Source organism: Mobula birostris, chromosome 31, assembly GCF_030028105.1.
Source record: "Mobula birostris isolate sMobBir1 chromosome 31, sMobBir1.hap1, whole genome shotgun sequence".
Lineage (NCBI taxonomy): Eukaryota > Metazoa > Chordata > Chondrichthyes > Myliobatiformes > Myliobatidae > Mobula > Mobula birostris.
Genome location: NC_092400.1, coordinates 38,258,102 through 38,286,099, shown reverse-complemented (window position 1 = coordinate 38,286,099; position 27,998 = coordinate 38,258,102). Strand labels below are relative to the sequence as shown.

Genomic DNA, 27,998 nt, shown 5'->3' with positions numbered 1-27,998 from the left:
TTGACAGAAGAGACATCTGTGACTGCTGAGCACACCAAATAATACTATGGATGGATGCAGGAGACAGGTATTGACTAAATTAGATCAAGAAACAAAGTTCCGGTGCCAAATATTATTTAGTGTAGGAAACTAAGAACTTATTCGTCCTGTACAGAAGGAAGATTGGTCAAGGTATTATATAAAACTGCCAGGTAGGTGAATATGCACAAAGATACGAGGAGCTATAGTACAGAAATAAAGTGCTAGCCAAGTACAAGACAGAAATAAATAGCTTGCCCAACATTGTACCTTCTTACTAGAGGGTTAAAAGGCAAAGGACATCGTTACTGCTGGACAGAGCTCTTGTTAGATCCCATCTATGCAGATTCATGTCTGTGCAATGCTGCTCAAGGAGGACGTATCTATCATTGCCTCTTCTCATTACTATGATAATATAGGAGGTACAGGAGCCTGAAGAAGTGCAGTCAACATTTTAGGAACAGTTTCTTCCCCTCAGCAATCAGATTCCCAAACAGCCCATGACTCGTGATTTTGCTCCCGCTTTGCACTATTTTATATATATTTCACTGTAACTTACAGGAAGTTTTTAATGTATTGCACTGTATTTCAGGAGATATGTCGTGATAATAAACCTGATTCTGAAGTATTAACCCTGGACAATGTGCAGTGCAGACTCACCAGAATGATCATCAGGACTGATCAGGTATGAATGAGACCGATGGCAGTTTGCATTAACAGAGTATAAAGGCTTGGGGGTGGGGGGTGGTATCTATTGAAGTGCTCAGTATGAACCAAGTTTTGACATGGTTGATGAAGACTACTTCCTTTGGTGAGAGGTTCATAAACAAAAGTGATCAAGCTCAGAATTAGAGCTAAGCAGTTGAAGGGTTATGTTAGAAAGTATTCCTTCACACATAGTGTAATGAAAATGTAAAATCAGTGGAGGTTCAGTCAAATGAAAATTTCTGGATGTAGAGGGAGAAGATTCAGTTGGACAAGGTTAACACGGTAACTAAAACCAAGGTGAGTAGATGGGAGGACAAAGATGTAGATGGGGGTACACACTCTAAGTCAGGGGTTCCCACTGGACCAATACCATTACGCAAGGGGTCTGTTGACCTGAGGTTGGGAAACCCTGCTCGAAATGAATGACAAAGTACTCATGTCTAAAAACACAGATTGTGTTGCCTTACAAAATAAAAAAAACTTGAAGGGATGGAGCAAATGTAGCGTATGTTGTAGGGAGCCTGTATGTACTGAAAACTGAAATCATCTGGAGTGAACAATTCTGTGTGTGCTTCAAACACAGCACGTAAATTCTGCACACCGTATATAACTGTGAACATTTATTATAAATAATATTATTTATTTTACATGTTACATAAGAACAGTTATCCAGTATTCAAAATGCTTATCTCGTTGGTCTAATGCCATGGTCTTTTGATAGATCATTGGGTCCACTTTTGGTTTCTATGGTAACTTGTATTGGAGACCTATCTTTGCAACCATAAGATCGCAAGAGCAGAATTAAGTCACTTGGCCATTCCATCACGGCTCATTTATTACCCCTCTCAACCCCATTCTCCTTTCTCCTCCCCGTAACTTCTGATGACTTTACGAATCAAGAACCTATCAACCTCTGCTTTAAATATACTCCACAGCCGTCCATGACAGATTCACTACTCTCTGGCTTAAGAATTCCTCCTCACCTCTGTTCTAAAGGGATGCCTATGTATTCTGAGGCTGTTCCCTCTGGTCCTAGGCTCCCCCACTGTAGGAAACATCATCTCCATATCCACTCTATCTGGACCTTTCAATATTTGATAGGTTTCAACAAGATTCCCTCCCCACCCCCAATTCTATTAAACTACAGTGAGTACAGGCCCAGAACCATCAAAAGTTCCTTATTCGTTAATCCTGAAGAAAAAAAGGATGACAGGAGTGAAGGTAGGACCGATTAGAGATAAAGGTGGGAAGACGTGCCTGGAGGCTGTGGAAGTGAGCAAGGTCCACAATCAATACTTCTCTTTGGTATTCACTAATGAGAGGGAACTTGATGACGGTGAGGACAATATGAGTGAGGTTGAAGTTCTGGTGCATGTTGGTATTAAGGGAGAGGAGGTGTTGGAGTTGTCAAAATACATTAGGATGGATAAGTCCCTGGGGCCTGACGGAATATTCCCCAGGCTGCTCCACGAGGCGAGGGAAGAGATGGCTGAGCCTCTGGCTAGGATCTTTATGTCCTCGTTTTCCACGGGAATGGTACCGGAGGATTGGAGGGAGGCGAATGTTGTCCCCTTGTTCAAGAAAGGTAGTAGGGATAGTCCGGGTAATTATAGACCAGTGAGCCTTATGTCTGTGGTGGGAAAGCTGTTGGAAAAAATTCTTAGAGATAGGATCTATAGGCATTTAGAGAATCATGGTCTGATCAGGGACAGTCAGCATGGCTTTGTGAAGAGCAGATCGTGTTTGACAAGGTTCCACATAGTAGGCTTATTCAGAAAGTCAGAAGGCATGGGATCCAGGGAAGTTTGACCAGGTGGATGCAGAATTGGCTTGCCTGCAGAAGGCAGAGGGTCATGGTGGAGGGAGTACATTCGGATTGGAGGATTGTGACTACTGGTGTCCCACAAGGATCTGTTCTGGGACCTCTACTTTTCATGATTTTTATTAACAACCTGGACATAGGGGTAGAAGGGTGGGTTGGCAAGTTTGCAGACGACACAAAGGTTGGTGGTGTTGTAGATAGTGTAGAGGATTATCGAAGATTGCAGAGAGACATTGATAGGATGCAGAAGTGGGCTGAGAAGTGGCAGATGGAGTTCAGCCCGGAGAAGTGTGAGGTGGTACACTTTGGAAGGACAAACTCCAAGGCAGAGTACAAAGTAAATGGCAGGATACTTGGTAGTGTGGAGGAGCAGAGGAATCTGGGGTACACATCCACAGATCCCTGAAAGTTGCCTCACAGGTCGATAGGGTAGTTAAGAAAGCTTATGGGGTGTTAGCTTTCATAAATCGAGGGAAGAGTTTAAGAGTCGCGATGTAATGATGCAGCTCTATAAAACTCTGGTTAGGCCACACTTGGAGTACTGTGCCCAGTTCTGGTCGCCTCACTATAGGAAGGATGTTGAAGCATCAGAAAGGGTACGGAGGAGATTTACCAGGACGCTGCCTGGTTTAGAGAGTATGCATTATGATCAGAGATTAAGGGAGCTTGGGCTTTACTCTTTGGAGAGAAGGAGGATGAGAGGAGACATGATAGAGGTGTACAAGATAATAAGAGGAATAGATAGAGTGGATAGCCAGCACCTCTTCCCCAGGGCACCACTGCTCAATACAAGAGGACATGGCTTTAAGGTAAGGGGTGGGAAGTTCAAGGGGGATATTAGAGGAAGGTTTTTCACTCAGAGAGTGGTTGGTGCGTGGAATGCACTGCCTGAGTCAGTGGTGGAAGCAGATACACTAGTGAAGTTTAAGAGACTACTAGACAGGTATATGGAGGAATTTAAGGTGGGGGCTTATATGGGAGGCAGGGTTTGAGAGTCGGCACAACATTGTGGGCCGAAGGGCCTGTACTGTGCTGTACTATTCTATGTTCTATGTTCTTTCATTCTCAGAATCATTCTGGTGAACCTCCTCTGGACCCTCTCTAATATCATCATATTCTTTTTTAGGATTAGGGACCGAAAACCTCATGAGATACCATAGTTAGTGCTGTCGCCACATAGTCCCAGAAATCCAGGTGGAGCTTTTCATTGCAACTTGGCTTCACCTGACTTATGTATATGACAATAAATTCCACTCAGCTTGAGCTTACACATTATCCCTGTGAATCCTTGCTTCGTTTCCTCCCCCATCCCAAAACTGTGTCTGCAAATTGCATCTAATGTAGGTGGGTGGCAAGAGAATCACAGAGTGGTATGAGAAAGGGAATGGGTTACAGGCAAAACAAACAGCAGAAGAGGGATTACGTAACCGGGCATGACAAGATGTGGCAGATTCCTTCTGTCGTTTGAAAATATGTGGAATAAAATGGAGTATTTTTGCTGAACTAATGACAATAAATTATTGCCACTGTGCAGTTGCTGCAGAATGGCCAGGTTAATTTTAACTATTACTGATGACAAGAAAAATAAATATGAGAGAGATCAATGGTTCAATTTAATATCAGAGAATGTATCCACTATACAACCTGAAATTCTTGTTCTTCATGGACATCCACAAAACAAGAAACCCCAAAGAATCAATGACAGAAACATGAGAACCCCAAAGCCAGTGACACAGAGGGCAGAAGGAATGTAAGTGAATGAATGGGATGGAAGGATACATGGAATATGAGTAGAAAGAGAGTAAAAGACAGAGGATAATAGACAGAGGGTAAAAGGAATGCAAGTGAATGAATGGGAATGGAAGGATATATAGAATGTGAATAGAAAGAGGAAAACAAAAGAAAGAACCTCATGCATAGTGCTTAGCATAACACTATTACAGGCCCAGTGATCTGGGTTCAATTCCTGCTGCTGTCTGAAAGGAGTTTCTACATTCTCCCCTTGACCATATGGGTGAGTGGGTTAACTGGTCACATGGCTGTAATTGGGCAGCAGGGGCATGTTGAGCCGGAAGGACTGGGTACTGTGCTGCAACTCTGAAGAAAATAAAACCCCGAAGGAATACAAGAAGATAAGAGCAAAAAAAAACACTGCATGAGAGGAGCACACGCACAGCCATATTCTTCTGCAAAGAGAGGAAGGCAAGATGGTGACACCAGAGGATAAAAGAGCTGAGGTGGCACAGGTCATGAGAAAACGAGGGAGAGAGAGAGACCCAGGAATGTGCACATAGATGAAGAAGCAACTGTGTCCAGTTCAAACATCGTGGGAAAAGAAAGATGTAGAATGATATAGGCTGAAGATGGAAAAGAAAGAAAACGTCCAGAAAGAAAATCAGCATATAGTAACAGCCTACTGACACGCACCGCATCTGCACAAAGGACTATGCAGAAGGATGGATAAAAAAGGTTTATGGAGATCAAGTCAAAGAAGATTTGATAGGAGAGATAGAAAAGGTTAAAAATGGGTTACAAAATAGCAGATATGCAAAATAAAGTGGGATCCGGAAGACAGAGAGAGAGGCAGAGTGTCACAACCCAGGTAGTGTAGTGGTTAATGTAAAACAATTACAGTGCCAGCAATCCACCACTGTAAGGAGTTTGTACTTTCTCCCCGTGGCTCCAGGTACTCCGGTTTCCTCCCACAGTCCAAAGACATTTTGGTTAATCTTTGATCCCGTGTGTAATTGGGCAGCATGGGAGTCCGGTTTCCACCACAGTCTAAAGACATATGGGTTAGTCATTGATCACATGTGTAACTGGGCAGCATGGGGGTCTGGTTTCCACCACAGTCCAAAGATGTACAGGTTAGTCATTGATCACACATATAATTAACTTGTTGGACTGCAAGGGCCTGTTATCAGGCAGTATCTAAAAATAAATAATATATTGGTAATGATCTCCTTGGAAAGCTCAACTGGGGTTCGGCAGGTTAAGATTATTGGACTCTCACTCATTCCTCAGATCATTTCCCATTAGTGTAATTGAACAGGACAGCCAATACTGCAGAATACATTTCCTGATGGCGGTTCTCAGAGGAGGAAGGGACAGATTCAGATTGTTGCAGCTTTGTGATGTGAGCAGCATTTTCTCAAGGTTTGGCTGCAATACTCCTTTCCTTTGTGTTTCACTGACTGCTGGCAGAGAAAGTGAATAACTGTAAACAAGTAGCACATTTTAGCCAATATCTTCCACTGTGAGTGCTGAACGGTAGGTCTCATAGGAACTGCCTTTTGCGGCTTCACCCACATCAGAGATTTTAGCAGTCTTTTCAACTGACTTCAATCTTGTACTCATCTGACATCACCAATTTCCTTTCAAGAATCCATATTGGCCAATGTTGCCCTCTTCACCCTAACATGAGTACTTCTTAAAAACAAGATTATAGGGTGCAGTGTTGTTGCAGCTGCTATCCTGAGTCATCCCTGAGGCAATGGCATGAACTGCAGCAGTTGGAGGTTGTTCATCACCAAGTACTGAATGGTGGAACACGTTGACGTTAAGATGGAATGTCAATTAAGCTCTTGATCTCTATTATTTAGAAGATCACTGTATAAACCATTAACTCGTTGAGCTACCGAACTTCCCAGCTTCTTGTTTCTAGCATAAATTGCTTCAAGTTTGCTGTCATGCAAATCACTGAACGACTTTCACCTGCTATTTAGTTCTGACTGCACCTACCAATTTGGTACTCATTTTCAAGACTATTATTTTATAAACTGTGACAATTACATTACCAACATTAATCTTTCAGCAAAGGTATAAACATACATCAACAAAGAAGAAACAAAGCCTATAAGATCATAAGACATGGGAGCAGAATTAGGCCATTTGACCCACTGAGTCTGATCCACCATTCCATCATGGCCCTCTCAACCCCATTCTTCTACTATCTCTCCGTAACCTTCGACACTCTTACTAATCAAGAACCTATCAACCTTCTCTGCTTTAATGACTTGGCTTTCACTGCTATCTGTGGCTAAAGAAATTCCTCTTCATCTCTGTTCTAAATGGACGTTCCTCTCAGATTGTGACCTCAGGTCCTAGGAAACATCCTATAGGAAGCATCCTCTTCAGGTCCACCATATCTGGGCCTTTCAATATTCAACAGGTTTCAATGAGATCCCTCCCTCATTTTTCTAAACTCCAGTAAGTAAAGGCTCAGGGCCATCAAGCTCTCTGCACATTAACCCTTTCACTCCCAGGATAATTGTTGTGCACCTTCTCTGGACCATCTCCAATGCCATCACATCCGTTTTTCAGATAAGGGGCCCAAAACTACTAACAATGCTCCGTGCAGTCGAACCAATGCCTTATATCCTTATTTTTATATTCTAGTTCTCTTAAAATGAATGCAAGTGGTTCTATATCTTTATTATAGGTAGAACACAGAGCAGTACAGCACAGTACAGGCCCTTCGGCCCACAATGTGGTGCCAACCCTTAAACCCTACCTCCCATATAAGCCCCCACCTTAAATTCCTCCATATACCTGTCTAGCACTCTCTTAAATTTTACGAGTGTATTTGCCTCCACCACTGACTCAGGCAGTGCTTTCCACGCACCAAACACTGTCTGAGTAAAAAAAAACTTCCTCTAATATCCCCCTTGAACTTCCCACCCCTTACCTTAAAGCCATGTCCTCTTGTACTGAGCAGTGGTGCCCTGGGGAAGAGGCGCTGTCTGTCCACTCTATCCATTCTCTTAATATCTTGTATACCTCTATCATGTCTCCTCTCATCCTCCTTCTCTCCAAAGAGTAAAGCCCTAGCTCCCTTAATCTCCGAACAAAATGCATACTCTCTAAACCAGGCAGCATCCTGGTAAACCTCCTCTGTACCCTTTCCAATGCTTCCACATCCTTCCTATAGTGAGGTGACCAGAACTGGACACAGTACTCCAAGTGTGGCCTAACCAGAGTTTTATAGAGCTGCATCATTACCCCGTGACTCTTAAACTCTATCCCTCGATTTATGTAAGTGAACACTCCATAAGCTTTCTTAACTGCCCTATCTACCTGTGAGGCAACTTTCAGGGATCTATGGACATGTACCCCCAGATCCCTCTGCACCTCCACACTACTTAGTATCCTGCCATTTACTTTGTACTCTGCCTTGGAGTTTGTCCTTCCGAAGTGTACCACCTCACACTCCTCTGGGTTGAACTCCATCTGCCACTTCTCAGCCCACTTCTGCATCCTATCAATGTCTCTCTGCAATCTTTGACAATCCTCTACACTATCCACCACACCACCAACCTTTGTGTCCTCTGCAAACTTGCCATCTCACCATTCTACCCCCACATCCAGGTTGTTAATAAAAATCACGAAAAGTAGAGGTCCCAGAACAGATCCTTGTGGGACACCACTAGTCACAATCCTCCAGTCTGAATGTACTCCCTCCACCACCACCCTCTGCCTTCTGCAGGCAAGCCAATTCTGAATCCACCTGGCCCATCTTCCCTGGATCCCATGCCTTCTGACTTTCTGAATAAGCCTACTATGTGGAACCTTGTCAAGTGTCTTACTAAAATCCATACAGATCACATCCACTGCACTATCCTCATCTATATGCCTGGCCACCTCCTCAAAGAACTCTTATCAGGTTTGTTAGACACAATCTGCCCTTCAGAAAGCCATGCTGACTGTCTCTGATCAGACCATGATTCTCTAATTGCCCACAGATCCTATCTTAATCTGTTCTTTGTGACATTGTGGCCCCTGCCCATCCCCCACATGAGTCATCTGTTGTCGGCCCCCAACCAACACATATTCCAATCTCCCCTCCTACCCCTCCTCACAGTCCCGCCCGCCCCCGGCTCTCATGACTATACCCCTTCCCCACATGAAACCACCACAGTGGGCTTCACAGCTGACAGGTGAGAAGACAGCTGAAATGTCTCAACCCAAGCAAGGCTGCAGGACCGGATGGTGTCAGTACCAGGGTGCTCAAAGTCTGTGCCCCTCAGCTATGTGGAGTACTTCGCCATGTCTTCAACCTGAGCCTGAGGCTCCGGAGGGTTCCTGTGCTGTGGAAGACATCCTGCCTCGTCCCTGTGCCGACGATGCCGCGCCCCAGCGGCCTCAATGACTACAGACCAGTGGCATTCACCTCCCACATCATGAAGAATTTGGAGAGACTTGTTCTGGAGCTGCTCCGGCCTATGGTCAGACCACACTTAGATCCCCTCCAGTTCGCCTACCAGCCCCGACTAGGAGTTGAGGATGCCATCGTCTACCTGCTGAACCGTATCTGCGCCCACCTGGACAAGCCAGCGAGCACTGAGAGAGTCATATTTTTTGACTTCTCCAGTGCGTTCAACACCATCCGCTCTGCTCTGCTGGGGGAGAAGCTGACAGCGATGCAGGTGGATGCTTTCCTGGTGTCATGGATTCTTGATTACCTGACTGGCAGACCACAGTACATGTGCTTGCAACACTGTGTGTCCGACAGAGTGATCAGCAGCACTGGGGCTCCACAGGGGACTGTCTTGTCTCCCTTTCTCTTCACCATTTACACCTTGGACTTCAACTACTGCACAGAGTCTTGTCATCTTCAGAAGTTTTCTGATGACTCTGCCATAGCTGGATGCATCAGCAGGGGAGTACAGGGCTACGGTAGGAAACGTTGTAACATGGTGTGAGCAGAATTATTTGCAGCTTAATGTGAAAAAGACTAAGGAGCTGGTGGTAGACCTGAGGAGAGGTGACCCCTGTTTCCATCCAGGGGGTCAGTGTGGACATGGTGGAGGATTACAAATACCTGGGGATACCAAATGACAATAAACTGGACTGGTCAAAGAACACAGAGGCTGTCTACAAGAAGGGTCAGAGCCGTCTCTATTTCCTGAGGAGACTGAGGTCCTTTAACATCTGCCGGACGATGCTGAGGATGTTCTACGAGTCTGTGGTGGCCAGTGCGATCATGTTTGCTGTTGTGTGCTGGGGCAGCAGGCTGAGGGTAGCAGACACCAACAGACTCAACAAACTCATTCGTAAGGCCAGTGATATTGTGGGGATGGAACTGGACTCTCTGACGGTGGTGTCTGAAAAGAGGATGCTGTCCAAGTTGCATGCCATCTTGGACAATGTCTCCCATCCACTACATAATGTACTGGGTGGGCAGAGGAGTACATTCAGCCAGAGACTCATTCCACCGAGATGCAACACAGAGCGTCATAGGAAGTCATTCCTGCCCGTGGCCATCAGACTTTACAACTTCTCCCCATGGAGGGTCAGCCACCCTGAGCCAATAGGCTGGTCCTGGACTTATTTCATAATTTACATATTACTATTTAATTATTTATGGTGCAATGGTAACGAAAACCAATTTCCCCCGGGATCAATAAAGTATGACTATGACTTTGACTAAGAATCTTTTCCAACAGCTTTCCCACCACAGACGTAAGGCCCGCTGGTCTATAATTACCCGGACTATCCCTATTACTTTTCTTGAACAAGGGGACAACATTCGCCTCCCTCCAATCCTCTGGTACCATTCCCATGGACAACGAGGACATGAAGATCCTAGCCAGAGGCTCAGCAATCTCTTCCCTCGCCTCGTGGAGCAGCCTGGGGAATATCCCAGGGACTTATCCATCCTAATGTATTTTAACAACTCCAACACCTCCTCTCCCATAATATCAACAGGCTCCAGAACATCAACCTCACTCATATTGTCCTCATCATCATCATGTTCCCTCTCATTGGTGAATATTCACTGAGGACCTCGCTCACTTCCACAGCCTCCAGGCACATCTTCCCACCTTTATCTCTAATCGGTCCTACCTTCACTCCTGTCATCCCTATGTTCTTCACATAACTGAAGAATGCCTTCGTGTTTTCCCTACTCGCCAAGGCCTTCTCATGCCCCCTTCTTGCTCTCCTCAGCCCCTTCTTAAGCTCCTTTCTTGCTACCCTATATTCCTCAATAGACCCCTCTGATCCTTGCTTCCCAAACCTCATGTATGCTGCCTTCTTCCACCTGACTAGATTTTCCACCTCACTTGTCACCCATGGTTCCTTCACCCTACCATTCTTTATCTTCCTCACTGGGATAAATTTATCTCTAACATTCAGCAAGAGATCCCTAAACATCGACACATATCCTTAGTACATTTCCCTGCAAAAATATCATCCCAATTCACACCTGCAAGTTCTAGCCTTATAGTCTCAAAATTTGTCCTTCCCCAATTAAAAATTTTCCTGTCCTCTCTGATTCTATCCTTTTCCATGATAATGCTAAAGGCCAGGGAGCAGTGGTCACTGTCCCCCAGATGCTCACCCACTGAGAGATCTGTGACCTGACCGGGTTCGTTACCTAATACTAGATCTAGTATGGCATTCCCCCTAGTCAGCCTGTCAACGTATTGTGACAGGAATCCCTCCTGGACACACTTAACAAACTCTGCCCCGTCTAAATCAGGTGCGAATCAATATTAGGGAAGTTAAAGTCACCCATGATAACAACCCTGTTATTTTTGCACCTTTCCAAAATCTGCCTCCCAATCTGTTCCTCGGTATCTCTGCTGCTATAGAATACTCCCAATAGAGTTCCTGTTCCTGACTTCTACCCATACTGACTCAAAAGAGAATCCTGCTACATTACCTACCCTTTCTGTAGCTGTAATAGTATCCCTGACTAGTAATGCTACTCCTCCTCCCCTTTCTCCCCCGTCTCTATCCCTTTTGAAGCACGAAATCCAGGAACATTGAGAACCCATTCCTGCCTTGGCGCCAGCCAGGTCTCTGTAATGGCCACTACATCATAATTCCATTTATGTATCCAAGCTCTCAGTTCACCACCTTTGTTCCTGAAGCTTTCGCATTGAAGTACACGCATTTTAGCCCTTCTACCTTACTACCTTTACACCCTTTATTCTGCTTCTCTTTCCTCAAAGCCTCTTTATATGTTAGATCCGGCTTTACTCCATGCACTATACTTGCAGTTCTTGCATGACCTTTATCCTCCTCCACCTCAATATCTGCTCTAACACTCTGGTTCACTTCCACCTGCAAATCTAGTTTAAACCCCCCGGAGCAGCACTAGCAAACCTTCCCACAAGGATGTCAGTTCCCCTCCAGTTCAGGTGCAACCCGTCCAGTCAGAACAGGTCCCACCTTCCCTGGAACAAGGCCCAATTGTCCAGAAAGATGAAGCCCTCCCTCCTGCACCAACTCCTTAGCCAGGTATTTAGCTGCATTATCTTCCTATTTCTAACCTCACTAGCACGTGGCACGGGTAGCAATCCTGAGATTGCAACCCTGGAATTCCTATCCTTCAACTTTGCACCTAACTCCCTAAACTCTCTTTGCAGGACCTCCTTCTTCTTCCTATACACGTCATTGGTCCCTACATGGACCACGACATCTGACTGCTCACCCTCATTCCTGAGAATATCGAGAACTCGATCCGAGATATCGCGGACCCTGGCACCAGGGAGGCAACAGACCATCCGGGATTCTCGATCTCTTCCATAGAACCTCTTATCTGTCCCCCTAAATATCAAATCCCCTATCACTACTGCTCTCCTCTTTTCCCTCCTTCCCTTCTGAGCTGAGGGTCCAGTCTCAGTGCCAGAGACGCGACCACTGCAACTTGTCCCAGGTAGGTCGTCCCTACCAACAGTATCCAAAACTTATTGTTGATGGGAACGGCCACAGGGGTGCTCCGCTCTTCCTGTCTATTCCCCTTCCCTCTCCTGATAGTCGCCCAGCTACCTGCCTCCTGACTTTCAGGGATGACTATCTCCCTGTAACTCCTGTTTATTTCTGCCTCTGCCTGACGAATGATCCGAAATTCATCCAGCTCCAGCTCCCTAACTCGGTTTGTCATGAGCTGCAGCTGGATGCACCTATTACAGGTGTAGTCATCAGGGACAATTGTGCTTGCCCTGACTTCCCACATACTACAAATTGAGCACTTGACTGCCCTAACTGCTGTCTCTATTACCTACGCATAAGTTAATTAGAGTAATTAAAGGAGCTTACCTGGCCTTACCTCGTCCTGAGCCTCTCCTCTCCGGAGCCTCTCAAGCCAAAGCCTTCCTACTCTGTCTCCCACTACTCTGTCGCCCGCTCCGTTAATCTGCTCACTTTTTAAACTCTCCCGCTGTCTCATGTGCCCTGTTCAAACTGCCGAAGAAATGACTGCCCCTTCTCAATTTGCTCGCTTTTTAAACTCTCCTGCTGTCTCACAGGCTGACTTCCACGTGCTTGCGCAGTCGTGCCCCGTTCAAACTGCCGAAGAAAGTAGTGTAAGGCACTTCAGAATACCCGGACTAGATGGTGACTCTGGTAAATCGCTCCAACACTTTATTCACAGGAAGACCAGAGCTGCATTAGTACAATTCTTTTCATGACCACTAGCCTCCTGAATTCAATTAACCTTTATTAATGTGGGGAAGTTGCTACACAATACAGTAGCTGGCTTGTACATGGTAAGTTCATGGTAACCAGTAATTGGTGATGAGTAGCAAACAAGATAAATACTGGTCCTGAATGAGTCCCAATCCGTCAGCCCAGAATTTATAACGGGGGGGGGGGGGGTCAGGAAAATAGGCAAGTGAAGCAGCTTGTGTAGATGGAAATAGATGATTGAGATTTCAATATGGGACCCTTCACCTGGAGTGAAAGTACATCACCTCCTTCTATCTTTTGATCCAGATGCAAGACCCATCACCTGGAGTGAAAGGCATATGATCTCCCCTCTACCTTTTGGTCCAGATGAAGGATCTTGACCCAAAATGTCCCTCCACGGATCCTGCCTGACCTGCTAAGCTCTTTCAGCAACATGTTTTCTTTTGTTCCAGATTTCAGCATCTGCAGTCCCTTGTCTTCATTATCATGACACCCCATTTGATATTGAAGAAGGCGTTAAAGAGAAAAGAGAAGCCATACCAGTACTGCCCGCCACACAAAGCACAATTATGTTAAAAATCAAGTACTCACACACCTAAATGGCAGCGGATCCGGACGTTTGTGGGTCCGTAGTGTTCGGTGATGAGTGTTTCTGGACTCAAAACAGAGAAACAGGCATTCCCAAAGACATTATTACTGATGAAAGTGCGAAGACTGCCTAGTAATCGATACGTCCGAGGGCACCTTCTGCAATTACTGGGAAGGCAGATGCCCTGGTTAACCAGATAGAAGGTGAACCAGTCGCCTCTTGGGGTGGTATTAACCTTCCAGCCCTGTGGAAGGCTGCAGTTTGAGAATGCCTTGAAAATCAATTCAAATTCAGCCAGGATGGTTTGGTAGTTCCGCTCCAGCAACTCTACGTCATGCTTCTGGGCGTCTCGTGAAAAATATGGAGTCGTGGGCAGGTCAGGCAGGAAGAAAACTTCTGGTTTCTGGATGGAAGGTCTAGTGTTCAAGTATCGGCTCTGCTCCCGAATTCCCTTATGGATCCGTCCCATTCCTGACCACGAGTAGTGCTTAGCATACTCCTGTAGATTGTGATGCAGTTTCTGATTGCGTCCCTCGTTATGGGTGCACCTTATGCAATCGGCGGATTGACAGCACGTGTAACCATTCTGCAACCCATTTATGTCAGCATTCTGCATGATGGCATTCACCGGTGTGTGACTGCGGGGCTGCTCACTGCCTACGTGGTAGCAATACCACACAAAGAGCCCCAAGACGCACGCAAAGGTGGTCACAGCCGTTACGTCACACTCCCGCACTGCGTGCAAGCTTGCCAGCACCAAACCTTTAATGCGGTCCAGTGTCAGGTCCCAGTCTGTCAACCACTCAACAAACATGTTCCCAAGATTCGTATTAGATCGGTGTAGCAAGGCAATGTTGTCAGCCTTCGACTTGTGCACAGGCACCCACACCATGCGGTGTTAGTAAGTGGAAGAAAAGCAACTGTGGCCTAATCGACAGGCAAAGATGGCATTTTGGCTCCCAAGCACTGTATTGGCAGCCTGGACACATTTAGTCTGTCTGCTCGTCTCACAGAACAAACACATAACCACGATCTTCTTGCTGCATAGGAGAAAAACCAGCTAGCCTTGATTTAGATTGCTGTATTGGAGCATCTGGATATAAAGCAGCATTGCTAAAGCCTCAGGTCCTACAAACAAGAGCACAGAGACAAGACATATACTCATTAGTTCTGTAATATACTGGATTCAGAGAATATTACAAACAATTCTGGCATTTAAACATTGTTTTATGTTAACCTTTTGCCAGTGCATGCCTGGAATGATTTTGCAAAAATGGAATGCTGAGCAATAGAAACTAAATAACAGAACAACCCACTGAAACAAAATCATCTTTATGAAGCAATACTTTAAGATGATTTATCACTGTAATATCTTGAAAATTAAGTATAATAAAGGATGTAAAGTTGACTAAAATAATATGCAGGTAAACAATTAACAAATTCATTTTGTCTTGTTTGAAATTAACTAAAAACTGAAAGCTTCAAACACAAAAGGGCAATTTGAAAGACCATTAGTATACAGGTTAAGACAATGAATCACAAGTAGACTCCAACACTATTCAGTTTTTTCAAAAAACATCAGATTACTTTCTCAGGAATATTCTTCTATAATTTGCGTTCTAACAACTTAATGTTATACTTAACAGATGCAGCACAAAAAAGATAAAGAACACTAATTAAAAAACATGATAAATATAAATGCACATGTAACACTCTGTAATGCACATGTAACACTCTGTAAGGTTTCACTCCTAATGTAATGGTTTCTCTGTAGCAGCAGTGTTTGGGTTATGACTAGAGATAATGGGGCTTTGGAATGTGCGCCATCCAAGTGAGAGACCTGTTGCTTCTTTCTTGTGTGTCCGACAGAAGGTTTTCGGGGGCTTTTGTTCGGCGGAAGATGGAGAGATGCCAGAACGGAGAGGTTGTAGACTGCAGGACTGAGTGGACGTGGAATGGGGTCAGGACTTGACTATGCCCAGGGGGGGACATTGATGGAGAACGAATGGATGGGAAGTCGTGAGCTCCAACACGCGCAATAGACTGTTTCATTAAAGTGGGCCCTTTTCTTTTGTTTTCTTTACTAACCCTCTCGTCAAATTAAGAATCATAAAGCTAAACTGTTTAACTGCATAAGGTGTACTGTTTGTTATTTTGTGGTACTGATTTGTAACGGGGAAAACATCACACAGCATCCACACAAATGAGATTTCACAAGTTTGGAGGGCCGGAGAGTGTCTTTCCCCAGACTAACGCAGCGCACCGAACACAAGATAGCTTACATACAAAAAGTGGTGCTGGGTACAGGAGTATCTGTACATAAAGTGACTAACAGGAGTGGTGGTGAGGTGGGATATGCTGAGGTGGGTTAGTGGGTGGAAGTATTGATCAGTCTTACTGATATGGTGGTGATGGAGGGTTACACTTCGATGAGAAAAAATATACCAGTGAAACAACCATCAAGAGAGAGTCTCTCTAAAGAATGACAAAGATGCCTTATATCAAGAACTTTAAAATTAGGAAGGAGGCGTGAACCCAAGTGAAGTGAATGTACAAGCATATGTGCTCAACCCACCGAGTTCCTATAGCAGTGTGTTATTTTGTACAGCTTCAGATCTGGAGTAAGTAACAATTATTTCGCTCTCTTTTATGCTACAGACTGTTTTTCACTCCAGACTATAGCATCTGCAGTTTCTTGTGTAACTGTATGAGCAGTTAGAAGGATTGTAACTCAAACTCCATATTCTTTCCTTCACCCCCTTCCTTAACATGAGTTTATCTACCATGGTCTTAAAACATTCAAATACCTTTGTCTCTACTGACTTGACAGCTTTAGAGACTCATGACATCGAGAGACAAACAATGCCTCGTCTGTCTTAAATGGATGCCCTCTTAATTTTAAATACTGACCCCCAAGCCCTATATTCTCCCACTAGAGGAAACATCCTCTCCACATCCACCCTATCAAAACCCCTGAGGGTTAAGTCTGCTCTCACTCTTTCAAAGTCTGTAGGTACAAGCCCAAACTTTCCCCGTGAAACAACAAGCTCATTTCAGTTAACACTGAGCAAAGGTTATTTTCTGCTGAAGCACCTTATCAAATTGCTTCTTGAAATTTAGGTATGGTACATCCACCAGTTCCCTCTTTATCCACAGTCCTGATGAAGGGTCTTGGCCCAAAAAGCCGGCTCTTTATTCCTTTCCTGACCTGCTGAGTTCCTATAGCATTTTGTGTGCTGCTCTAGATTTCCAGCATCTACAGAATCTCTTGTGTTTACCTCGTTATGCACAGCATGTTATCTCTTCACAAAACTCTTGGAAATTAGTCAGAAGTTTTCCTTTTCACATATCAATGTCAACTCTGCTGGAGTATGTTGAATTTTTTTAGCTACTCTGTTACAATGTTTTTAATAATAGCTTTTAACATTTTCCCTTTGACAAATGTTAAGCTAAATAGCCTGAAGTTTCCTGTTTTCTCACTCCCTCTTTTTAAGAGATATATACCAATTTGTCACTTAACAGCTCACCCAATGTTCAGGTAGCCCCATCCAGGTCAAAACAGATCACTTCATCTCCAATCTAAACATTCACTCCTCCCACCACTTATGCACTATACCTCGAGTGAACACAATCTGCAAAATACAACACAACTTGCAATGGCTTCTTTAGCACTGTCTTTCAAACTCGTGATCTAGAAGGGAGCACTATTACCTACAGATTCCAAGTCACAACCTTCTAACATTGCTTTTCCTTAATTGCTGGGATAAAATCCTGAAGCCCTTAACTAATTGTTCTTCAGATATAGATAATATAAAGAATAGATCAGATCTTTGAAGAAGTCCAAAAGGAAAATACTTGGATGCATAAACAGAGTTTATAACAACCATTTTTAAATTTCTGTTCCCAAGGTGTAAATCAACTGTTGGTCACACAATATCAAAACGCAAAGTGCTGGAATGCTTAGCAAGTCAGCACTATTACAGGCAATGATTCCACTTCCAAAACCAATGGCCAATATTTACCTGGTTTAATTTACACATGAGCATCACTTGAAGTCTCACTTTCAGTTCTGAAAGGTCACCTGAAACACTACATCTGTTTCTCTCTGCACATTATTTTTCAACATGCACTCCCATCCTCCTCACACCCTGATGAAATGGATTAGTTCATCAGAGGCTGCAGATCACACCATGCTCGATAGAATAAAGCCCGTGAACTTGACCCTTTTATAAAAGCAGAAGAATCTTACAGTCCTTCAGAAAATCTTCCCAATTTATTAACAGCAAGTGTAGTACGAAACTATGCAGACAATAATCCAACATAAGCATTCAAAAATCAGAAGAATAATTCTTGCCCCAGTTACAACTAGCACTTGAGAACAAATTTGGCCTTGTTGAAAATGTGCTAATATCCACATAACCCTGTCTTGGTAATGTTGAATAAGGACTATCCTTGATAAGAGAAAACCAAGCAACACACACAAAAAGCTGGAGCAACTCAGCAGACCAGGCAGCATTTATGGAAAAGAGTATAGTCGATGTTTTGAGCCAAGACCTGATGAAGGATTTTGGCCCGCAATATCAACTATACTCTTTTCCATAGATTCTGCCTGGCCTTCTGAGATCCTCCAGCATTTTGTGTGTGTGGCAAGGACTATTATTGGCTAGGATGGTGGGAAGAACTTCAAAATAGCATCATGGAATCCATCATGTCCCCTTGTTTAATGTTATTGGTCCATGGCATAAAAAAGGTTGGGAACTCCTGCTGTCACAGTTTGTTTTTTTTTTTTTGCTGCCAGCTTAAAATATTGATCCCTCAAACTTCTGAGAATATTACCCACTGGGCTATGGCTATCACTAGTTTGGACAGTGTACAACTTGGAGAAGTTCCCAGATATAGTGACATTCCCAGACAACATTTGCTGTCTTCTGGGAAATGTAGACTGTTGGATTAGGGCTTGGTGCAAGATAAGCAATCGCAGTAGAGCTTGCAAATTCGATGTACTGCTGAAGGAAGGGATGTATATTTTTTTAAGGCCTTGCTGGGCTTCCAATCATGATAGCTGCTTTATCACAGGTAGTCTTAAACTTCTTTAAATTTGTTAAATCTGCACTCATAATCTGATTTATACCTCAAACAACAGGCAGGATTTGAGGAGTCAGAAGGTATACCTTTTCCAGGAAAATCAGTTGGAAATATCTAAGGTTACATCAATAAAGATACTTAATTCTTTACGTTCTGAATCTGAGAACCGTACACTCGCTGGCTGACTTCAAAAATCTGCTATAGAACAGAATTCTCAAAATGTATCTGTTTAGGGAGGCTTACAAAATAATCACACTTGAGAAAGAGGGGATTAGAGAGATCTGGGGAAAGTGTTGCACCAGATAACTAGTATGGGAGGAGACCAGCAAAGAGACTAACATTCACTAAGATTTATTTGGGCTTAACAGTATAGTTCAGCAGAGTGGGTTCCATGTAAACCTAGCTACTATTCATCCAGTTTTTGAACTTTGATGAACCAGCTGATCATATTTTGTCTACAGAGGACTGAAAATTCCAAGATCTCCACCCAGTTTGGAAATCCACGTAACTGTTGGAAACTGGATTCAAGAACTATTTTGTCTTATATTTTAATTTCTACCATGTAAATATTTACTTAGCCATTGAAGTACTTTGTTTCCCTTCTGAACATTTTATATAGCTTTGCATTTCATGTCTTTAATACCTATGGTCCTCCTTCTTTCCTTTGCTTCTCCTTCAGATACTGATTCAGATTCCGATTTATTTACCACACGTACATTGAAAGACATAGTGAAATGCATTGTGTGTGTTAAGCATGTGCTGAGAGTAGCCGCAAGTGTCTCCACGCATTCCGGCGCCAACATAGCATGTCCACGATGTTCAGCAGAACAACACAGACAGCGACAACAAGACTCTTTCCCACTCTCCCAACCCTATGCTCCTTTCTATAAAATGCTTCTGATTATATGTAATTTCTACTGCTTCTGGCAATGAGTTAGGTTATGAACTTCACAGGATAAGCACTGTTCTCGCTGCTCACTGGCACAGACTCAAGCAGTTTGATGTCTTAAACCTGTTTCTATTTCTTCTCTTCCAATTTGCTCATTGTTATCTGTTGTGATGAGCATTTTCCACCTCACAAGCACATTATTTGTTCTCAGAACAGCCGAGGGTACGTCCTGACAAAATATGACTGGATGTCTGTCCAAAAACTCTGACTTGGCACCACTCACTGTCATGAAATGAGGCACATCTCTTTCCAGCTCTCACAGGATATCTGCTGATAAGCTTGAAATTCATTGAAAGTGAAAACATAAGGTGATTGGACCTAAATGGATCATACTGAAGCTTATTTTCTTCACAGGTCTCCTCATTATAGGAAGGAAGTGGAAGCTTTAGAGAGGGGGTAGACGAGATTTATCAGGATGCTGCCTGGATTAGAGAACATGTCTTATGAGAAAAAGTTGAGTGAGCTAGGATAAAGGAAGGAGAGATGACTTGATAGAGGTGCAGGAGACAAGAAACATTGATGGAATGTAGAGCCTCTGTCTTTTTCCCAGGGTGGCATTGGCAAATATGAGAGGACAGAATTTTGAGGTGTTTGGAGGAAAGCATAGGGTTGATGTTAGAGGTTTTTTTGTTCTACACAGTGGTGAGTGCACAGAAAGCTCTGCCAGGGATAGAGGCAGAGACAATAGGGAGGTTTAACAGACTCTTAGATATTCACATGGATGACAGAAAAATGGACAGCTATGTGGAAGGGAGGCACTTAATTGAACTTGAAATAGAAAGGAAGAAAGACTGGCTTTGTTTGTCACATGTACATCAAAACATCAGAATACACAGCGAAATGCATCGTTTACTTCAACGACCAAAACAGTTTGATGATGCGCCAGGGGCAGCTCGCAAGTGTCAGCAACAGAACACACCCTCAACTTACTACTCCTAATTCATACTTCTCTTGGAATGTGGGAGGAAACCGGAGCATTCAGAGGAAACCCACAGTCACAGGGAGGTTTAAAGGTTGGCACAACATCATGGGCCGAAGGGCTTGAACAGCGCTGTAAAAAAACATACTATTTAACAACAAGATGATACTTTGAAGATCCTAACACTAACTGCTTGTGCAAATTAAAACATCAATTATTGTGAATGAAGATGGGCTGTTCTAATTTGTCTTGCAGTACTGCAATACTCAGTATTTATAGTGGCAGCATGTAATCTGCGAAGGTAAAAAAAAACACAAAAGATACCTCATCTTTAAAGATACAGAATGCTGACTAGTTAATAACCCCTTATGAGAACAAAGAAAGACTGTCTGGAGTCTCTGGGCATCACTGGTAAGAACACTTAGCAAGTCCTGTGAATACAGGATCATCTCCCTGAATAGAGAACATTCTATTTTGTTAGACAAATACTGGACCATAAATCTATATGTAGCACCTCAGCCCCACCTTCTCAAAGGAAGCACCTCAGCTCCACCTCAGGAATTATATGCTGACTTAAAAGGGCTAGAACCTAACTGACTTATTGGCAACTTGACAAGTCGCTCTGTGAGAATAATGTATGAACGAAGAAGTGTTTGTTCCATGAGAAGCTTCTTAGTCTACCCTTATCTGTATGTGCTAACAATGTACATCAACAGCTCCAAACAGTATTCTGGGCTGACTTGGCTGCAGATTTTCTCAAGTTCAGTGAGTAGAGATTCTGCGTTGCCAACTGAGAATCCAAGCTTACTAATAAACAGTATGTACTTTTAAGTAAATTGTGTTTGACAGTTATTCTCTGGGTCTGAAACAAAAGGCTTCTGGTAGAGAGGCAGATTAACATCTTGGTGCTGTGAGCAGGGTCCAAATATATGGTGGACCCCTCGCCGAAGTTGAATAAGTGGACAGAATAAGTTGGGGTGAATCAGAGACGACAGGCCCACAAAGTAAGTTTTAACCTTGGTTCCTCTCTGCTCTCTGACGACTCTGTTTGTTCCCTCATTTTGGTGGCTAAAATCCACTGACGGGATCCAAAGGGAATAGCAAATCAAGACAGGCTGTTCGAGTCCCCTGGAATAGTACATCAAGATGGGCAGTTCGTATCTCCCGGAATAGTGAATCAAGATGGGTGGTTCATGTCCCCTGGAATCGATGCTTAGACAAAGGGGGGGGGGGAGGGGAGTAGACCGTTATAGAAAATAATAGACAAATATCCAGATAATGAAAAGAAACTGAGACTAATTGTCTAAACATTTGGGAAGACAACTGGCCTGCAGGAGGTACATTTGATTTAAATTTAGTATGGCAGGCAGAACAGAGAATATGGAATGGGAAGGCAGGGAAAGAGTATGGTCGACTGATTGGTCTACGGCGACAAGAGGCAGAAATAAAAGACAGACATATCTTAAATTGTTGGACCGATAACGCTAAGCAAAGAGGGTTAGACATAAAAGAGGCAATCCTAGGAGTGGCAAGAGTTGAGAGCGATTTGTGAAGAATGGGATTAGGGACAGAAACAGACAAAGGAGACGGAGAAAGAAATTGTATCAGAGCCAAAACATACTGGCCCTGGAAGAAATAAAGGGAAAATGGATATGGAAAATAAAAATAATTCTGGGGTACCCCGCCTCTATTCAGACATTACAACCAATTCCCTAAACAATACTGATGATAATTGGGAATGGGTAAGGCTACCTAATAATTCCGCTGTACTACCACAACTGCGACAGCACCAGTTTTACCACGGTCCAGTTCTCCACCCCTATATGGTTCTTGCCCTGGTACCTCAATCGCCAACTCGACAGCCATTGCATTACCACCGACCGATGTAGTTTCTCCAGAACGGTTGGGAAGTCCAATACCTGTTTCTGCCCGCACGCGCAGTCAGACTGGACCTCTCCCGGAGCAGACCCCTGAAAAAGGGCCATTGGTTTTACTGGGACCAATACAGACTCAGTATCAATTGCCCATGACAATCATTCCTAACCCACAAGCCGGTGTGGTGGGACAAGCACCTACCATGCAAATCTATAAGCCCTGGACCCCTTCCAGACTCTGTGGTACACTGAATGCTGCCCCTGACAAGAAGGTTGACCCCCAAGGGTTCTGTAGTTACTTAAGAACTGTCCTGACTATTTATTCTGCTAACTCCCGAGATTTATTCCCTATGGCTATACTCCTACCAATCAGACACGATTCACCATTCGACTCGGACACGGCAACTACGACCAGTTAATTGCAACCGGGCAAACCAAACTACAGATGATTGAAAATACATCGAACACCTTGTCGCATGTTTTGGCCCCCTCCACAGATGTAACGAAGGTCTTAAGAGTGTAAACCCAGGAAAGGTGAGACCCCCGATGATTTCCTAGGACGCTTTAATGCCATTTATTCTGCACGATCGGGAGATCCGCTGTACGCAGCAGGGAACCAGCCCCCACAGTACTGTGCTCTCCTCCTCCATGCCTCAGCCAGCAAGGTGGCCGACAAGGTTAAAGTCAACAATATGAACTGGTCAGAATCCACTCGCGCTTCAGAAAGCCATTTTAAATTAGATAGTAGTTTGCACAGACAAAGTATTTCTCTTTCTGTTGGCGTATGTGATGTTGGCGGGACAATGTCTTTTTTCATGCCTTTACAAGGCGCGAAGCGAGAGAGGGACTGTGTGGCGCGCCACTCCTCACACAGACATTTCGCAGTATTTTTCCCTTTTATTTTACTAGGTTGAGTTGCGATCTCGACACTCAACCTGGCACGGATGGAAAGCGTACTCGGGAGCAGCCCCAACTGGATTCCAACCTGGGGACCTTCGTTCCAGAGTCCGGCGCTGATGTCATTGCGCCACCAGCCGGCCCAAGACAAAGTATTTCTAAGAAAGCTGTAAATCAGATAAAGACGTTCATTATTTATCATTGTAGCTGTATGAACAATCTGTGGCCTTGTCAGAAAGAAGTGTCTCGTTCTGTCTTCCAAAGCAAAACACAGAGGTCATCTAAAGGGAAGAAGTTTATTTAAATTTTAGTACATAACATTTCAGTGAGTGGCAAGAGCAATCTTCTATATTGGAATATTTGCTTTCTTTACTTGTGAGGAAAGGTTGATTTTTGATTTTGTCCAATTCTGAACAAATATAAGGATACTACATGAGGTCCTCCTACAGAACCCCCTTCTCCATTTTTCCCATTCTACCGTGAACCCAGCCGCCATTTTAGAATGCCCTCCTGAGAGTCTAGATTGACCACCCCATGATTGTGCAACAATAAATCACCAACTGACAGAAGTCCAGCCTGACATGACTGACGTCCCCTTCGCTAACCCAGACTTAATCTTCTATGTAGATGGGAGCTCCTTTATAGACAACCAAGGCCAGCGTCATGCAGGCTATGCTGTTGTTTCTGACATAGAAAATGTGGAGTCTGCTTCCTTTCTTTCTTCTTACTCGGCGCAGCACGCTGAACTCCTTGCACTCACTACAGCATGCATCCTAGCCACTGGGAAATCAGCCAACATTTTTACAGACTCTAGATATGCCTTTGGAGTCGCTCATGACTTTGGCCAACTTTGGAAAACTAGGGTTACGTCACCTCCTCTGGTACGCCCACGACTTATAAAATTTACATCGACAACCTCTTGTCCGCCATCTGTCTTCCTTCACAATTGGCCATTATTAAACGCTCTGCACACACTAAAGGTACTACTGAGACTGACCATGGAAACAACAGAGCGGACTCAGCTGCGAAACAAGCTGCTCTGATTGCTCCCCAAATGATAAATCGCCAGGGAAAAACTGATTCCCCCGTTTCCGAATCAAAGGATATGCCTGGAATTGAGAATAAAACATGGAAAACCTACAGCACAATACAGGCCCTTCGGCCCACAAAGGTGTGCCGAACATGTCCTTACCTGAGAAATTACCTAGGGTTACCCACAACCCTCTTTTTTTTCTGAGCTCCATATACCTGTTCAGGAGTGTCTTAAAAGACTCCATTGCATCCACCTCCACCACTGTCACCGGCAGCCCCTTCCACGCACTCACCACTCTCTGCGTCAAAAAACTTACCCCTGAAGTAGTACCTACTTCCAAGCACCTTAAAACTGTGCCCTCTCGTGCTAGCCATTTCAGCCCTGCGAGAAAGCATCTGACTATCCACACAATCAATGCCTCTCATCATCTTGCACACCTCTATCAAGTCACCTCTCATCCTCCTTTGCTCCAAGGAAAAAAGGAGGATCTATTCACTCAACCTATTCTCATAAGGCATGCTCCTTAATCCAAGCAACATCCTTGTAAATCTCCTCTGCACCCTTTCTATGGTTTCCACATCCTTCCTATAGTGAGGCGACCAGAACTGAGGACAGTACTCCAAGTGGGGTCTGAACAGGGTCCAATATAGCTGCAACATTACCTCTTGGCTCCTAAACTCAATCCCACGATTGATGAAGGCCAATGCACCGTATGCTTTCTTAACCACAGAGTCAACCTGCGCAGCAGCCAGCAGCCTTGAGTGTCCTATGGACTCGGACCCCAAGATCCCTCTGATTCCCCATACTTCCAAGAGTCTTACCATTAATACTATATTCTGCCATCATACTTGACCTACCAAAATGAACCACTTCACACTTATCTGGGTTGAACTCCATCTGCCACTTCTCAGCCCAGTTTTGCATCCTATCAATGTTCCGCTTCCCTCCGCACTATCCACAACACCTCCAACCTTTGTGTCATCAGCAAATTTACTAACCCATCCCTCCAGTTCTTCATCCAGGTTATTTATAAAAATCACAAAGAGTAGGGGTCCCTGAGGCACACCACTGGTCACCGGACTCCATGCAGAATATGACCCATCTACAACCACTCTTTGCCATCTGTGGACAAGCCAGTTCTGGATCCACAAAGCAAAGTCCCCTTGGATCCCATGCCTCCTTACTTTCTCAATAAGCCTTGCATGGGTTACCTTGTCAAGTGCCTTGCTGAAATCCATACATACATCTACTACTCTACCATCGTCAATGTGTTTAGTCAATCAGGCTCTTAAGGCATGACCTGCCTTTCACAAAGCCATGCTGACTATTCCTAATCATATTATGCCTCTCCAAATGTTCATAAATCCTGCCTCTCAGGATCTTCTCCATCAACTTACCAACCACTGAAGTAAGACTCACTGGTCTATAATTTCCTGGGCTATCTCTAATCCCTTTCTTGAATAATGGAATAACATCCAGGATGTGCGTGTTTTACAGAGGGATGCCTCTGAAAAACAGAAAGCCCCCTGGGAATCGGCTGGATGTTTTTACTCACCAACCGAGGACTTCTGGCTTACTCCTGCCTGTCAGGTCTGCATACCTGAAACTATACTGGGCTATATTGTAGATTTTGTCTATACCAATACTCACCTTGGCAAGGAGGGAAAGGTAAGGCAATGTTTGGAATCGTGGTGGAACCCGGACCTGGAGAAAGTAGCAGAGAATGTTGCCAGGCGATGTCTGATATGCCAAGACCATAACCCAGGAAAAGGCACCCCATGCCCAAAGGGATATACCCCAGTGCCAAAATACCCTTTCTGCCAACTACAACTCGATTTTATCGAATTACCATGTGTGCACTGCTGTAAGTATCGTCTTGCAATTCTTGATAATTTTTAGTAAATGGATGGAAGCATATCCCACCACAGATAACAAAGCCAATACTGTGGTGCGTACTTTGTTGAAAGAAATCATTCCCTCTTTGATGGTTGGTACATTCGACACCTTCCCCCTGCCCCCGGAAAAAGCCATCCGATGGGGAGGTCAGACATCATGGCCCCCCACCATTGTCAGATCTGACCAACCAGCAAATAATATCTGCTACTGTAATTTCAAAGGTAAGAAGACTTACTTTCTGGGCAATAGCACCTGTGCCATTTATACAATGCCAAACCACCTCGCCCCCTGAACGGAACTCAATGGGTTTGTGAGGAAAGGGCCCACTGGCGGCTCATAGGAGATAGCTAGCCGATGGGACACCCAACAGGAGAGCAGAAGTTGGATGGGATGCTGCTTCCTGGCTTACCTTGTACCCCATATGCGAATGCTGAAAACCCTGGACCAGCACCCTTCCCTTCTACAGCAAAAGCAAGGAATCTCACAACCAGAGCGCATCTGGATGACAGCCTTCCCCTTCTACGGGGCAGCCCACAATTCAAGGGAAATCATCAACCTGGATGCAGTTTTGGAGGAGATGGCCAATAGCACCGCTAAGGCCATGGATGGCGTCCAGGATCAGGTGACGGCCATTACCGCTGAAATGATGGTGCTAAGATAGACTATTTTACAAAACTGAGTGGCCTTTGATTTTGTTCTGGCTGAAAAAGGAGATGCATTTGCCGTTATAGGACAAGAGTGCTGCACCTACATCCCAGATGAATCAGAGAACATCACCTCTCTTTCCGTTCACATTCAAAAGGAGGTTAATAAAATCTGGAAAATCCGGGCCGACCTGCATGGCTTTAGGTCAAAAGGGGGATGGTGACCCTTTAATGGCATGTTTGCAGGATGGAGCGGTATAATGCTACATTACGCTATCATCATTGCAGGAGTACTCATACTTATTGCACTTTTCTGATGTTTATGGTCCCTAGTCAGCCGGTGCTTTTGCCCTACACCCACAGGGGTATTTATACAAAGAGTCCGCCAAGAAAAAAGGGGACCTCAGAGAGACCGAGGTGCAAATGATGAGAATGGAGACTACGATGACACAGAAAGCCCTTCAGCCTATCCTATGGGTTATTACCCACCCTCCCTACACGAATATGAAAATTAAGATGTACAACAACCCCGACATTGATAATCCTGGTTGTCATGCAATGACAAAAGGAGGGAATGAGGAATTATTTGCAGAATTAAAGGGCTAGAACCTAACTGACTTGACAAGTCTTGCTCTGAGAATAATGTATGAACAAAGAATTGTTTGTTCCATGAGAAGCTTCTCGGTCTACCCTTATCCGTATGTGCTAACAATGTACATCAACAGCTCCAAACAGTATTCTGGGCTGACTTGGCTGCAGATTTTCTCAAGCTCGGTGAGCAGAGATTCTGTGTTGCCAACTGAAAACGTAAGCTTGCTAATAAACAGTATGTACTTTTAAGTAAACAGTTATTCCCTGGGTCTGAACCTAAAGACCTCTGGTAGAGAGGCAGATCAACACACCTTCTCAGAGGTTGCATCTCAGCGCCACCTTCTCAGAGGCAAATACAGATGGGGAAGAAATGCAGCAATTAACAATTGCACCCTGAGAAATGAATAAAAAAATACAGATGCATCTTGATCCCAAGATGAAAAATTAAAAAAACATTAAAATAGCTGATGTAAAGTCGAATGCAAATTACGAAAAATGAAGTATTTTAAAGGATTTTAAACTTTTACAAAAAGAACACAATTTATGCAAAACAATGT

General features: G+C 44.1%; 1 protein-coding gene across 1 annotated transcript in view; it reads right to left on the bottom strand.

Moving 5' to 3' along the window:
• The window catches only part of LOC140190999 (aspartate beta-hydroxylase domain-containing protein 2-like), a 74,326-nt gene that overhangs the window by 24,824 nt on the left and 21,504 nt on the right, over nucleotides 1-27,998 (bottom strand). Inside the window, exon 2 of the mRNA XM_072248042.1 lies at nucleotides 13,560-14,681. Within this exon, the coding sequence (XP_072104143.1) occupies nucleotides 13,560-14,445 (886 nt within the window). The 5' untranslated portion in view covers nucleotides 14,446-14,681. The remainder of the gene's footprint in view (nucleotides 1-13,559; nucleotides 14,682-27,998) is intronic.